This window comes from Pangasianodon hypophthalmus, chromosome 27 (genome assembly GCF_027358585.1).
Source record: "Pangasianodon hypophthalmus isolate fPanHyp1 chromosome 27, fPanHyp1.pri, whole genome shotgun sequence".
Lineage (NCBI taxonomy): Eukaryota > Metazoa > Chordata > Actinopteri > Siluriformes > Pangasiidae > Pangasianodon > Pangasianodon hypophthalmus.
The window spans coordinates 10,332,224-10,348,481 of NC_069736.1; the positions used below are offsets into that span (position 1 = coordinate 10,332,224).

Consider the following 16,258-nt stretch of genomic DNA (forward strand, 5'->3'; position numbering starts at 1 on the left):
AACTGGAGCATCATAAATTGTTAGTTCAGATTCTGAACAAAGTTGATCACAATACCGGAGGCTACAAAACTGAATCGAATAATGTTGCATGGCTGCCACCAACAGTACTGCCAGTACTGACGAGGCAAAACTACTCATTCAAGTATTGCCCAGCAATATTACTTTTCACAGCTGGCATGATACTGTGTTTAGCTAGTGAGTAATGTGCATTCATTCTAGCACTAACAGTAGTATTTATACAGAATCCATGTCTATTCCTTATTTTATGTTGATCACATGGATTGTGTCATCCAGAGCAAGTATGGTGTGGTCATTTGTCATTTGCAGTTCAATGGACTCAAACACTTTTTTTGTATTAGTACTGCATCACTACACTTGCAATGGTGGTATTTTGCAGTTGGTGTCTTCAAGAGCTCCTAAGGGTGAAGAAGCTTTTATTTGTCACATATACATTACAGCATAGCCAAAAAATTTTTTCTTCACCTATCCCAACTTGTTAGGAAGCTGGGGTCAGACATGATACGGACCCCTGGAGCAGAGAGGGTTAACGGCCTTACTCAAAGCCCCAACAGTGGCAGCTTAGCAGTGCTGGGGCTGGAACCCCCACTCTTCTGATCAGTAACCTAGAGCCTTAACAGTTGAGCCACCACTTCCCCTATCAATGAATTTCAATGATATTCATCAGATATGTAAGGAATAACAAAGAACAGACCATGCTGTTATACAAAAATAATACAAGCTGGGGTTACTAATTATAGTTAGATTTAATGTTATGGAACATCCACAAGAAAAGAAAGCTCCTGTTTTTATCTACATTTTAACATTATAAACAGTTGTTGCCTCACCCACATCTCCTTTTCTGTGCAGCTTGTGCTGAGAAACTGGAAAGTGTAAACTCCTCTGTCCTCAAGACCTTGATGCTGGGAAACATTACAAAGCACTGTGACTGTTAGAAAGTGCTGACACTCGGACTCCTTCATAAATGTTCATGACACAAATGTTTCCTACCAGAAGACTTCACCACATCAATGATTATATTTTTTTAAAAATAAAGTTTTTAAAAATAGATTTATTATTAGCCTTAGATTATGTGGAGCATTGCCCATACAAGTCCTTGGGTGTGAGCTGCTACTGTAGAAAAAAATAATGTATTAGAACAAGTGAAATATAAACATCATTCATGTTACAACTGAACCAGAAATAATGACAGAGCCATGCTATTATATGCTATTAAATTCGAGAATTCGACTGCCCTGTGGTATAAGAATACTTGCAAAGCCCCTTCTAGCAAGCTGGAGAAAGGCCTCAAATTGTATGCTTTGTATACATTGTAAATTGTATACATACACAACTTAAAAAATACCTATTAACAGAAAGGAACACCTCAGCAAAATATTGTATGTAATGTTAGCCCACACAGTTCAATGTGGTGTAGTGATGCCTATCATGATGCTAATGATAATAATGATGCACTAGTTACTAATAGCACTTTCATAACAGACTAGCTACTGTATTATGCTTGTTAACTATTGGCTAAATACAAATTACTGTGTACTCTCTGGACATTTACTAACTGGAAGACTCTACCACATTGTCACCTGAAAATTTAAATGGCATTTTCACATTTGATTGGTTACACTACTAGTTAAAATCGTGTGGAAGCCTGAGATTTGCACCCCTAGACAGGAAGTAGGCCTATTTATGTTTCATGCAGGACTGAAATACTGGGGTGTTTAATACTGGGCTGTTATTTATTTGGCAGTTTGGGCTTTGTGGTCGCATTGCAGCCCTGACATAGGCCTTTGTGTGTCTTGCCCCTCAGAGAAATCTGAATGAACTCCCAGAAAATATTAAAATGGCCGTTTTTTTTTTTTTTTTTTCATGAACCTGCACTACAGATGACAGATAGGAAAGGTCTGACATTATAGTAATAAACTGGTGTGCATATTAAGAGCTCAGAGCAGAAGAATCGGTCTGTACATGTATCTTTGGCCCGGTTGCGCCGGGCATTGCATAATTCACCCTTTCCCACCGGATCCGTTTGCCTCCGCCTCTTCCTCTCCCCGTCCTCCTCCTCCTCACCTCCCCCCGATATTCCTCCCCAGAAAGCTTCTTCTTCTTCTTCTCTCTCTCTCTCTCTCTCATCCTCCTCCTCCTCGGCGTGCAGTTCCGCGCGACATCCGCCGCCATGCAGCGTTCGCTCGCGGTCAGGAGCGCCGCGCGAAGCCCGTGATCAGCGAACGCTGAACGCCGCGGGTTGGGGAGGGGAGGAAACGGAGCGAGGTAGAGGATGCCGCGCGCGAACTATGCCTTACGCGGGACGCAGGGAGACGCAGCAGCATCATCATCGTCGGCGGCAGCAGCGGCATTATCCTCCTCCTCCTCCTCCTCCTCCTCAACAGCATCCTCATCCTCAGCAGCAGCAGCGGCGGCGGAGCGCGCGGCTGGTGCCCACCCCCCAACATCATCCGTGGCTCGCGTGTTCGCTCCCCCCCTGCAGCAGAAGGAGGATGCTGGAGTGAGGGATGAGGCTCGAGACGGGCGCGCCGGGCCAGAGCCGCGGCCTGCTTCTTCTCCCCGAAGCTGCGCGCGCCGACGCTAAAGTTAGAGCCCCTGCAGCATCCGCGCGCCCTTCGCCACCGTCGCACCGGCGTGTTCGGTAGGCTGGATCTCCTTTCCGCTTCTCTGTCCGCTTTATTATTTCTTTGCATAAGAAGGAGCAGGCCGCTCGCTCAGGCCCCGCATCTGTAGCTATGGCAACCACATCTTGTTAATAAGCCCTTTCCCCCTCTCATTCTCTTCCTCCTCCCCCATTCACGTCTCTCTCCCTGTCTTTCATTTTCTTCTCGTTATGTGTAAATCAAAACGCGCTGAAAATGTTAAGCCTTATTATTATTTTTTCTTCTTTTCTCGCTTCGTTAGTTGGGAATGTTGCTTGAGATTTTTTTCTTTACATATCATGTATGATGTCATGTCTTTTTTTAATTCAAGTATGATGCATGTCAGTTTGATTTTCAGTCAGGCCCATGTTAGGTTGGTGACTTTTCTTTTACCTTGGTTAATCCTTAAGAAAAGGATTATGATATGAATTAAATTACTAGGCCTAGTTTTAATATGCCTAGGCATATTGAGGCTGTAGCTTAGCTTAGTTTAGCCCATAGCTAATTCTCAGCGGTGGCTTGCAACTGATCAGCTGTTCATTCTTAAATTTGCTGTAAGGTGTAAGGTATTAATTTCCTTGCCAAGGTTAAAGCCAAAGAAAAGCTCCTTGCATTAGAGGATGTATGCTATGGTAATATCCTCAATTCATGCAATCGCTCTGGGCCATAAAAGCAGCTTAGATATTCAGCATTGACAATGTACTTCAGTCCAGAACCTCTGACTTGGAACCATGACCAGCAGCTATGTGCATAGTATTTGCAAGTTTATGAGGAATTCTCTTCGCACCGAATTCTCTAGACAGTCTGAGATGAATGTATAAATCTTCATCGTTCATTCCACTTTATTCTGGACTTTTGCATTTTGGTTGCTGCTGTCAAGCATATTTTAGGTATGATACCCACCAGTCAACTGCCACACTTGTTTAAGGATTCTTTTACAGCCACACAGGGCAACTAAGAGAATAACAATTTATGATATCTCTACAAGTGTGAATAAACTCATGTGTGTGCTTGCTTGCAGGTCAGCAAGGAGATCCAGGAGCATGAGCAGGACTCTGTGTGGCGGGAGCAGATGTCAGGGTACAAACGCATGCGGCGGCAGCACCAGAAGCAGCTGATCGCGCTGGAGAACAAGCTGAAGGCCGAGATGGATGAGCACAAGCTCCGGCTGCAGAAGGAAGTAGAGACCCAGGCCAACAACACTTACATTGAACTGGAGCGGCTAGCCAAGAAGCAGGCTGCCCAGTTGGATAAGGAGGTAAACTGAGTCCTAGATCAAGAGGAACAGTGCATTCTTTAAAAGGTTTCATTAGCGCAAGGCTACTTCATGCATATGTTTTTTTTGTTTGTTTGTTTGTTTTTTTGGATACTCAGTTATCTGGTATATTTAGTTGCCAAACTATATGTACAGTGCCTCCAGAAAGTACCCCAGTACGTGATTTATTTCTCTCTATTAGTCTATTACAATGGGGTGTTTTTTCTGCTCTTTTAAGGTGACTTTCTACAGAAATAAAATTAAGAAAGTATGTAGATATCCTCAGAATTATTTCTTTAAAAAATAAAAAGTCTAAAAACTGTATAAGTGATTACATAAAAGTACTCACCCCCTTTCTTTTAGCATTCTAAATTAGTAATCTAAACTAGTATTAATGAGAGCTAGTATTATTTGAGAGCTCACACTAAATATGTTAAACAGGGTAATTAATTTTTAAATGTTGTCCAGTTGTATGCTTGTGCAATAAATATCTCTGACTTTGAGAGGTCTCACAGCTAAAATGGCAGATCAAATCAGTCCTGATCTCATGGTGACCAAGGAGCTGCCCATGAAGCTTCAAGATGAAGTTGTTAGGAGGAAAAAAGAAGGTTATTAAAACATCAGCAAAGCTTTGAAACTTTTTAAGAGCACTGCAAAATCCATTATAACAAAGCAGAAAAAATATGGCACAGACCAAACTCTACCAAACACTAGCCAAACTGAGTGCTTGGGCAAGAAGGGTCCAAGAGTCCAACTACAATACTAAAGGGGTTACAGAGTTTACTGGCTGAAATAGGAGAACCTTTGCGTACCTCAACAATATCATAGCTCTTCACAGATCCGGCCTCTATGGGAGAGTGGCCAGAAGAAAGCCGATTCTGAGGAAGGCTATTTTAGAAAATCTAAGAGCTTTTAAAAAAAGATTTTGTGATCTGATGAGACAAAGGTTGAGCCATTTGATCTAAAGCCAAAGGATAAAGTTTGGCCTAAACTAAATACAGCTCAACACCCAGGTAACACCTCAGGCACATTGGTGGTCGCAGCATGCTCTAGGGTCGCTTTTCAGCAGGGGGAACTGGAAAGCTTGTTGCCATCACAGGCAACATGGGTGAGCCAAATTGAGCCGAATTTTTGAGGAGAACCTGTTCCAGTCAGCCAAACATCTGCATTTAGGGCAAAATATCTGTTCCAACAGGACGGTGAACCAAAGCACAGGGCAAAACTACAAAGGAATCACTTGGAAAAAAAAAAAAAGAAGGCTTGTGTTTTGGAATGGTTGGGTCGGGGCCCATACTTACATCCAATTCAAAATCTATGACACGACCTGAAAATTGCTGTCCACCAACATTCTCCATATAATTTGGCAGAGTTTGGAGAAAATTTGCATTGAGGAATGGAAAAATGTCAAAATCAAAATGTGCAAAGCTCACACATCCGAGACAACTCAAATCTGTAATTGCTGAAAAAGGACAGTTCACACTAAGGGGGTGAATACTTATCAATTACTTTTATACGTATCAAATAGTTTTATTTCTGTAAGAGAGTCGCTTCAAAAGGAGCAGGATAACGTCCCATTCTGATATGCTTAAAGTTGATGTTGCAATATAACACAAATATAATAATAAAATAATAAATAAATAATTATTGGGGGTTAATACGTTCTGGAGGCACTGTATGTAACTAAATTGTGGCTTGCATTTATCTTGCCTGTGCATGCAAGATCTATTTATTTCTCTATAAATATTATACTTTATTTTATAGAATATCTCTTAACATCTAATATTTGTAAACAATTTATATTATGAAATATAGAGTTTATTTGCAATTCATTAACAAGCAATGGACTACTAGATTGAATGGGAAAATTCATTCAATAGATTTAAGGTAATCATTGACCAGTCAGGTTTTATCCCACTACAGATGAAGGCATCAGCCGCGGAGGAGAAGAGAATCCAGCAACAAATCTTGGTCCAACAGAAGAAGGAGCTGACCACCTTCTTGGACACACAGAAAAAACAGTACAGACTGTGCAGGGACAGGATGAAGGAAGTAAGTGGTGACAAAAATGCTCCTGCTACACTTTGCATTATGATTTTTAATTATGAGGAGGCCTTCAAAAAATATACAGTGTGTATATAAACTTGTCTTTAAACTTGGTTTTACATTTTACCTAATTTTGTCCCAGTTTAGTCGTAGCTGTTGCCCCCTCACAGCTCCAAGATCCCTGACCTCTGGTTTACTGAGGTCTCCAGGCTAAACCCTGAGCTTGGCTTACACAGTTTCTGTGCATGTTCTACCCATGTCCACATGGGTGTCCTCCTAGTTCTCCGTTTTCCTCCCACCTCCCAAAAATTAATTGCCCCTAAGTGCGAATAAATGTATGAATGTGTGTTCATGGTGCCTTGCCATCCAGGGTGTATTCCCGCCTCATGAGCAGTGTTCCAGGGATAGGCACTGGGTCTACAGCGATCCTAACCAGAATAAAGTGGTTACTGAAAGTGAGTGAGTGAGTGAGTATAATTGGCTTGAATGTAGCAATACTTCTGCAGGAGATGAATGAGGACCTTAGCACACCAAAGGAGGAGAAGCAGGAGAGGCTGTCACGCCACAAGGAGACAATGCAGCGCTCACAGGCTGAGGAAGAGGCACAGCTGCTCAACCAGCAGAGGCTCATCTATGAAAGAAGCTGCCGTGCTCTGAAGAGACGAAGCCTCATAAAAAAACATGAGTTTGAACAGGAACAGATGCGGGAGGTAAGTTGTAAAGTGCACATATTTCATTTCTAGCAAACTTTCTTACAATGTCATGGTGGGACTTGGAGAAAATATTTGCCTCCATGAAGAACTACATCTGTGAAATACAACAAGTATGTGAATTACTACATGCACAATTTTAAAAGATTTTAAAAATATATATTATTAGATATGGACCAGATCTGGTTTATTTCTATCATGTTGCTCTTACAACTTTAAGAAAATGTTTGCCCTTGTGTCCCAGGAGCTGAACAAGAAGAAGCTGCAGAAGGAGATGGAGCATGCGTTGATGATCCGGCAAGATGAGTCCACACAGGACCTGGAGCGACGGCAGTTGGAGTGTCTGCACAGGCTTCGCATGGAGCTGATCCGTTTGCAGCATCACACTGAACTGGAGAACCAGGAGGAATACAACAACCGACGCCAGAGAGAGCTGCACAGGAAACACGCACTAGAGCGCCGGCAGCAGCCCAGGAACCTCAAGGTTCACGTAGTACCTAGTTCATAGGGCCTAGGAAGAGTGAAATACAGTCATGTGAAAAAATTAGGACACCCCATTAAATATTCAGTTCTTTTTTAAGAAATGTCAACATGTCAATTTCTGATCTTGTTTTAATTTGTACCAGTAGATGAAAGTGATGTAATTGCATGTAAATAACAAAAAAATCACTTTGTTTTCACTTATTAAACAAAAGAAATCAACAAAAATGAGTATTTCAACTGAGGACACCCTATGCCCTAATAGCTAGTGTTTCCCCCTTTGGCTGAAATAACTTCAATGAGATGTTTCTTGTAGCCATCTAACAGTTTCTGACATCGACTGGAAGAAAGTTTCCCCCACTGATCAATGCAGAATTCCTTCAGGTGTGTGATGTTTGAGGGGTTTCTTGCATACATAGTCTGTTTCAAATCACCCCACAGGATCTCTAGGATTTAGATCTGGGCTTTGACTTGGCCATTCCAGAACTCTCCATTTTTTACTTTTCAGCCAGTCCTTGGTGGATTTACTGGTATATTTTTGGGTCATTGTCATGTTGCAAGGTCCAGTTCTGCTTCAGCTTCAATTTTGTGACAGATGGTCTCACATGTTTCTCAAGCACCTTCTGATACAATGTAGAATTCATAATGGAGTCTATGATGGTGAGCTGGCGAGGTCCTGCTGCAGCAACGCATCCCCAAACCATAACACTTCCACCTCCATGTTTCACAGTTGGTATGGGGTTTGCTGAAATGCTGTATTTGGTTTACGCCAAACATGCCCTCTGTTATGGTGTTCAAATTATTCAATTTTAGACTCATCTGTGCAAAGCATATTATTCCAGAAGTCTTGGCCTTTGTCTATGTGTTCACTGGCAAACTTCAGTCTTGCTCTCATGTTTTTCTTAGACAGCAAAGGTTTCCTCCTTGCACACCTCCCATGATAATTAAAGTTGTGCAGGCTCAGTTGACATCAACTGTAGCAAGAGCTTGCTGTAGGTCCCGTGATGATATTTTAGGGTTTTTGGAGACTTCTTTAAGCATCTTGTGGTCTGATCTTGGGGTGAGTTTGCTTGGACGGCCTGACCTGGCCATGTTGGCAGTTGTTTTAAATGTTCTCCACTTGTAAATGATTTTCCGGAAAGTGGAATGGCTGATTACAAATTCTTTTGAGATCTTTTCATATCCCTTACCAGACTCATAAGCATCAACAATTTTCTTTCTGAAGGTCTCAGAGAGCTCTTTGGATCTCACCACAGTGATACCTCTCACTTCAACAATTAAGAGCAAACCAAACTAAATGTCTGAGGTTTAAATAAGGCAAGCCTCCTTCAAAATGCTCTGTAATGATGTTCTAATAATTTGCACCTGATGTGATACACCTGTAGGTAATTTTAGCCATTTTAAGTACAAAAAAATGTGGGGGTGTCCTTACTTTTCCTTTTTTTTTAAATTACATTTTACAGATCATTTTAAAAAGACTTTTATTTGGTTTTATTTGTTTAGTTATATTACTTGAATATCCCAATATTGTTAAAATGAAGATCAAATGTCCATATGTTTAACTATGTTAAAAAAAACACAGGCTTTCATGGGGTGTCCTAATTTTTTCACATGACTGTATATACAACATGGTCATATAGTTGAAATTTGTAACTGGAAATCTGTAGTAGGTTTAGTGAGAATATGTGGTTATAGTTTGAGAAAGGGACAGGGCAAGCAGACTGAGCTTTCTCATATGATATGAAATTCATATGAAATTCACCAATGAATGAATTGTGAGTGAAATCGGGATAATATTTGACAAAACACTGGATTTCTGCAGTATTTTTAATTTTGTTATTTGCTTTGTAAATTAAGGCACGTCAGTGAGAAAATTAATTTGTCTTCTATCTGTGAAAGGTCTTGTGTAAGTATACAGAATTTCATGATAATAATTCTAGAATTGGTTTGAATGTGATAATCCCAGTTTATTTCATGCTACACAAAACCGAGATGTTTTTTTGTTCTGCCATAAAAACCAGGCATTGGAGATGCAGATCAAAAAGCAATTCCAGGACACTTGTAAGGTCCAGAATAAGCAGTACAAAGCTCTGAGGAACCATCAGCTAGAGGTCTCCCCCAAGAGTGACCACAAAGCCCTGCTGAAGACTCTGAAGGAAGAGCAGACACGCAAGCTTGCTGTGCTGGCTGAACAGTATGAGCAGAGCATTAACGATATGATGGCCTCGCAAGCGGTAAGAGACTCCCAGATTTATATGAAAGAGCAAGTTATGGCCACTTAACTAGAAAGCTGATAGCAATATTTACAGTGTCAGTGCGCATTGTGCCTTCTAAGGGTCACAAGCACTTGTCCGATTTCCAAAGATCATCACAGTTTGGTGATTTCCTTGTGCTAATACACCTGATTTGAATTTTTTTTTTTCACAGTTTAGTTGGCAATATTTTTTAATTGTGGCTAAATTGCATGAGACTTGCAGTGAGTGTGAATGACGCACAGTGAGTGTGTTCTACTGACCTGTCAGTGACCATGATGAATTTTTGGCATGTCAGAAAATTTAATCACCAAATGTGTTAGCTTTGTACTGTGTGTTTGCACAGTCAGTTAAAGTTCGTGCAATCACTTGTGTGGAGTGGCTGCCCTGTCACAGTGCTGTTAGCTTAGTTTTTCATAATTGTAATTCATCGTGAGCATAAGCACTGGAAGTTGTGTACTACTGATTTAGGGTTCAGTAGGGTTCATACTGTGTCCAGTATATGACTAAAAAGACACCTTATCTACTGCCCACTAGTGGCAGTAACTAACATCACAACAAAATATATTCAGAGAAATGGTTCCTGTTGTAATTCCTTCATGTAATAGCTTAGCTTCTAATACTAATTGCTATTGCAGTTATTGCTGTAGTAACTTCTAAGGACAGACGAAAACTGTCTATTAACACCATACTCAAAAGGACCTTCGTTGCATTATTAAAGTTTGAAAAGTAAGTTGAAATTGTGTTAAAAACACCCAATATTTTTTTTCCAACAATATATTTATTTGCTTTTATACACAGGGAACACACATATCATTTACATTTAGAGACAAAAAAATGGCTGCACCAATGTAAAAATTAGACAGTAACTTATAATATGTCATATATATATATATATATATATATATATATATATATATATATATATATATATATATATGTGTGTGTGTGTGTGTGTGTGTGTGTGTATAAACTGCAGAGGCAGACTGGTAATCCAGTTGTTAAGCATACTATTAAAAACTGGTATGATTTGAGAAAATATCTAAGAGACCCAAATTTTTGTCTTGGTATCTCAGGAGTAGCATGTGTAGCTTGACAGAGAGAGAGAGAGAGAGAGAGAGAGAGAGAAAGAGGGAGAGATTGTTAGGTAAGATTTTGTCCTGTAATGGTTAAGGACAATGTACTTTGCGTGCAGAGTGCAAGCAGGGACTAAAAGGGAGAACAGCAAAACTAAAAGGGAGAACCAGAAGGTAACAGAAATGAGGGCGCCCTGGGACATAAAGCGGCCAGCCACTCCACCATCAATAAACCTGAGTGAATGCATAAGAGTGGGGGGCGACAGCATCCAAACATCCCAGTTCACCACAACACTCTATGCCTGTGAACCCTCCAGATCTGTTCCTTTACCTATTCACAAAAGGCTTGATTAAACAAATATGTTTTCAGCCTAGAATTAAACACTGATACTGTGTCTGAGCCCTGAACACAAATTGGAAGGCTGTTCCATAACTGTGGGGCTTTGTAAGAGAAAGCTCTACGCCCTGCTGCAGCCTTCAATATTCGAGGTACCAACAAATAGCCTGTATCTTTTGATCTTTTGAAAGTAGGCGGGGTAGATCATATAAGACCAAAAGTTCACTCAGGTACTGAGGCACGAGACCATTCAGTGCTTTATAAGTCAATAGTAGTATTTTATAATCAATACGAAATTTGATTGGGAGCCAATGCAGTGTGGATAAGATAGGGGTGATGTGGTCATATATTAAGGTTCTAGTAAGGACTCTCACTGTTGCATTTTGGACTAACTGGAGCTTGTTTATGCATCTACTAGAGCATCCAGACAGCAAGGCATTACAATAATCCAACCTAGAGGTAACGAAAGCATGAACAAATTTTTTCTGCATCATGTAGTGACAATATATTTCTTATTTTAGCAATATTTCTGAGATGAAAGAAAGCAATCCTAGTTATAATATCTACATGAGCTTCAAAAGAAAGACTAGAGTCGATAATCACACCAAGGTCTTGTACTGCTGGACATGATGAAACAGAAAAGCCATCCAGAGATATTATGTAATCAGAAAGCCTACTTCTTGCTGCATGTGGTCCTAGTAGTACTTCTGTCTTGTCAGAATTAAGTTAATAAGCATCCAATGTCTAATGTCCTTTACACATTCCTTTATCTTTGCTTGATTTGCTAAAAGCTGACGTCATAGTGTCCAGAAAAGAGCTCCCTTATTTTTTGCCAAATCAAGTAGCAATTATCAGAAGTTGTAGCAAAGCAGTGCAAAACACGTCCAACTAGGTGGCTGCCATAACCTGAAATCTCCACACCCAGTATTTACTAAATAAAATATGTGCAAAAAAAAAACCAAAATTGTATTGTGAAAATTATCCCCCTCTATCACTGTGTGGTCTCTTTTTTATGCAGCTACGTCTGGAAGCTGAGCAGGAGGCCGAGTGCCAGGCCTTGAAGCGGCAGTTGCAGCAGGAGATGGAGCTTCTGGATGCCTACCAAAGCAAGACGAAGGAGCAGGCTGAGGCCCAGCATGAGCGAGACATGCAGAAGTTGGAGCAGAAAGCATCCTTGCGCAGGGCTCACCTGGAACAGAAAGTGAGCCTTGTTACTTTACACTAAAACGCATAGACCAGTTGACCAATAGAAAATAGGAATATTTATCACATACGCATGTACCAGTCTAACCTATAGTGCTTTTGTATGTTTTGCCCTACATGTATTTTTTAAATCTGGGGACTATCATAGTAAAGCATATATGCAAATAACAATCCACTACATTTTGACTGCAGATTGAAGAGGAACTGGCTGCACTTCAGAAAGAGCGGACCGAAAAAGTCAAAAATTTATTTGAGCGCCAAGAGCGAGAGCTGGAGACCTTTGATGTGGAGAGCTCCCGATTGGGTTTTGGAAGCTTGGCCTCATTTGACTTTCCCAAGGAAGATGACAGATGATCAAACCTAGGCTGGCAGGGCCATTTGATGCTGATGTCTCTGGATATGTTGTGCCTGTACTGTCACTAACTACTGGATTTACCAAGATCACCTTTACAGTGACCATGCTGGATCTGTCTTTTAAAATCTTAATTACTGGCTGGGGGAACTTCTGAAATTGGAACATAATCTGCAGCCGACACAAGTGACTTAATGGAGCTCAGAAAGCAACAGAGCTAAATCTAGAAGAACAGAACTTTTCTCCATGCCGTCGACCCACTTTTGGTATTAAAATCAGTAATTCAGGATATTTTAGTACAAGTAAGCACTTTGATATGTTTAAGTATGAACCCAACATGTAAAGTGAACATATTGTGTGAAAATGCCTTTGGTGTTATCAAAGGACATTGTGACTGTAGAATGTGTCCTCCGTCTTCACCGTGGCTATTAGCTGTTTTTGTCTTTGTTTCTCACAGCAAATGTGAATACTGTTGGCGAAAGCTGTAAGCAAAGGCAGGTTTTGAAACAGTGTCAGATTTTAAAATATAGTGACTATATTGAGAGCATTCAGTTACTTTCATATTGTGGTAGAACACACACCTCTTTTTTAAAAGGGAAAAAAATAGGCACTATAATTTAATCATTGTTCAGTATCCTAAATTAATTGGCATCATTTTTTTTAATTACTACAACAAATCAATGCAGTCAAGATTCCTTCCTGGTATTATTGCATGCACTTTAAAAGACAAATTCAGGTTGTGAAGTGGAGCATGGATCTGTCAGAGATTTTAGCTGTCTGTAAATAAAAGTGGTCCATAGCAGTTTTGTTTCATGGCTATTGATACTGAACATAAGCTTTATCTTTGATATGAAAGATTGCCAAATTGCCAAATGCCTTTAAGTTATGTTATGAATGTTTTAGTTTCCTTTCTTTTGCCCAGGTGACATCATAGTTTGTTGAATTGTGACTCATTCAGTGTGGCGTTATCAATGCTCTTGTACAGGCAAAAAAAATGGTGCAATTTGTGTTGTAAAAATTTTATATAAATATTTGTATATGATAATCTAAATAGGGGTTTACACGTGTATTGGTCAGTCTTTGCCAAAATAAATATGGGAATCTTATTCAGTGGTGACAATGGAAGGCAAACTATTTTTGTAAGCAAAACGGAGAATTACCAGTTTCACTTGTAATGTAACAACAAAATCTATTATGGTTCTTTTTGGCAAGATTCCTGTCTAGTTGGTGTTGAGAAACAACAAAAAAAAAGTTAATCAGCTTTTTAAGAAGTAAATCTTACTAAGTAATTCTTAAGAAGTTGATTAAGAATTTAAGTAATTCTTACAAAGTAATTCTTAAGAAGTGGTAATTTGCAAGCAAATACTTTAGAAAGCATTATGTGGGGCCAGGGCAATTAATATCTTTTTAAGCCCTAAAGATTCATATCTTTTTTAAAAAAAAAAAAACACTTGTGTCACACTATGCATACCTGGCACATAACATTGTGGAACTCAAGCTAAGGGATGCCATTCAGTTTCATATTTTGTGACTGTCATTACAGGCCTGTTTTCAAACAAAGCCATTGTTGAAACTGCCATTGCACAAGTGAAGTGATGTTTTAATGAATAAACTGAATGAAGTTTTTGTTGGCTATTGATATGTGATGAAAACATATTTTCTTTTTTTGTAATTTCAAGCTATATAGAGGTTACTAAAAACTCATGTAAGTGCAATAAATTAGTATCTATCCATTCAGCACTTAAGGTGTTCATAACTGTATATTACTGATAATGGATTTCTGAATGTGCGATACACATGAAAAAAGTAAGGGTCCATACAAAAGAATAGTAGAGTTAAATGAGTAACCACTGGAAATGGCTAAACAAGCAAGTGTTATGAGGTACAAATTCTGATACAGAAATAGAAAATGTCACATGTAATGGTGCATAGTTTAGTGCTCAATCAATTTTAACTATAAATATAACTATGAGGTTTCATGCGCTGTTTGGAGCTACCCTAATAGAGAGTGCTCTTTTGTGAATAATGTTATGTCTTAACAATGATTAACAGTAACTAACAGAAAAGATGTTATACACGAAAATGCACTCATTTTAAATTTTATCTTAATTGGGTAAGAGGCTATTTTGGTATATGCACTACAGTAACGGACCTAATAAGCTTACAAAAATAAAATCTGTTAACTTTATGTAACCGACTGGGAATGAGTTTATTCATTTATCAGATCTGTTCTGTCCATTACAAGCTGGACCATTAAAATTTAAAATGCTGTCACAAGACCAGAATCTAAACCAACATGTTGGGTTGTTAACAAATTAACACAATAATGAAACAAATAACCCAACTAAACTACCTGATATGTGTAACCGAGCAATTGGGTTAAAAATAACAATCCAACATTTTTTTTTTTTACTGTGTAGAAACTATAACATTCCCAAAACATTCAGCTGGAAAAGTAGGAAAAAGTACAGAATCCCAAAACAAAGTTAATATATTCCTTTTAACACTGCAGCTGAGCAGAGGAAAAAAACTTATGCCAACATGTACTTGAAAAAAATATTATAAATACAACCCCTGGCAAAAATTATGGAATCACCACACTTACAGGAGGTTCACCCAGCTTTTTTACTTTATAGCAAACAAACAAATCACAGATATGACACAAAAAAGGTTTTGTTCAATAGCTTAACATTCTGGTTTGTGAAATATACATAAAAAAAATTCAAGGACATTTTTTTTATTAATGGCATATCTTTTTAATGGCATATCTTTTTCCAAATCAAGTAGAGGAAAAAATTATGGAATCACTCAATGTTGAGGAAAAAATTATGGAATCATCAACAAAAAAAAAACACAATTAATACTGTGGGCAAATCCAAACAGCCACACTCCAAACACTGCTATTATTTTATGAACTGAACATTACAAAATAGAATATTAAAAGCATGACATACAATACACATGTTACAAGTGTACTGAATTGGATGGGATGCAAATCCTTCATAGGGCACCATGTAATGTGTTCTTAATCCATCCCCTTAAAATGCATGGAGAACACAGAAAAAAAAAATCCAAGCACCAAAAGTGATCAGGTGTGCATGTTTTGTTCACCACTGTAAGAGTAGCTACAGTACACTCTTTTTGCAGCCCTGCATGTATAAATCTCCAGACCTCTATTTGATAAATCTGAATAGTGTATTTGTGTGTTCATAAAATTAGAAATTAAGGGGATCTAAGGTTCATAAGTTTGTTCTACTTGTATTTAAAAAGACTTTACCAAATTAATCACAAATTACCCAGGCAGAGCAAGGCCAAGTATAATATATAGTAACTGCAGATAGACCTCAAATGTATCTAATGGATTATTCTGAAGTTCACTGATTGAACATTTAGTATAATGCAGCTTCACAGGCCCATAACGCCTCCACCACGTAATGGCAGAGGCAAGAAAACAGCAAGTAGTCACTGAACAGAGAGAGAAAGACTATGTCAAACATTATGGACAGTAAAGCACAGAAACTGTTACAACACAATTAGAGATTATAAACAGAGAGAATCATGTGTAATGGCAAAGTCTAAAGTTCTAATTCTAATTATAATAGCCATCACAAGAAAAGAATACAAACGTGTACAAAAATACAAAAGAATACAAAATGCATGGTGACAAGGGAGTAGCAGAAAATTTATGATATAAAGGCAAACTACCCAGTCACTATAATACATTAATTGTATCCAATATTTTTTTTCGATTTCTCTATCAGTATCAATTATTAATAATTAGAATTATTCAATAATCCATTTCATGTTCATTACAAAAATGAGGTTAAATATGAGCCAACTAGTGATTGTTGTAGAAAGTGATTTTTGTTGTACAACTGATTTTGGAGCTA

General features: G+C 38.8%; 1 protein-coding gene across 1 annotated transcript; it reads left to right on the forward strand.

Annotated features, from left to right (window-relative positions):
- Positions 1–2,274: 2,274 nt before the first annotated feature.
- Positions 2,275–14,532, forward strand: taok3b (TAO kinase 3b). The gene is made up of 8 exons (XM_026922013.3): positions 2,275–2,659; positions 3,682–3,918; positions 5,836–5,964; positions 6,465–6,668; positions 6,913–7,152; positions 9,170–9,382; positions 11,832–12,014; positions 12,209–14,532. The coding sequence occupies exons 2-8, from the start codon at positions 3,733–3,735 to the stop codon at positions 12,368–12,370; spliced, it is 1,317 nt and encodes a 438-aa protein (XP_026777814.3). The 5' UTR covers positions 2,275–2,659; positions 3,682–3,732; the 3' UTR covers positions 12,371–14,532.
- Positions 14,533–16,258: the final 1,726 nt, after the last annotated feature.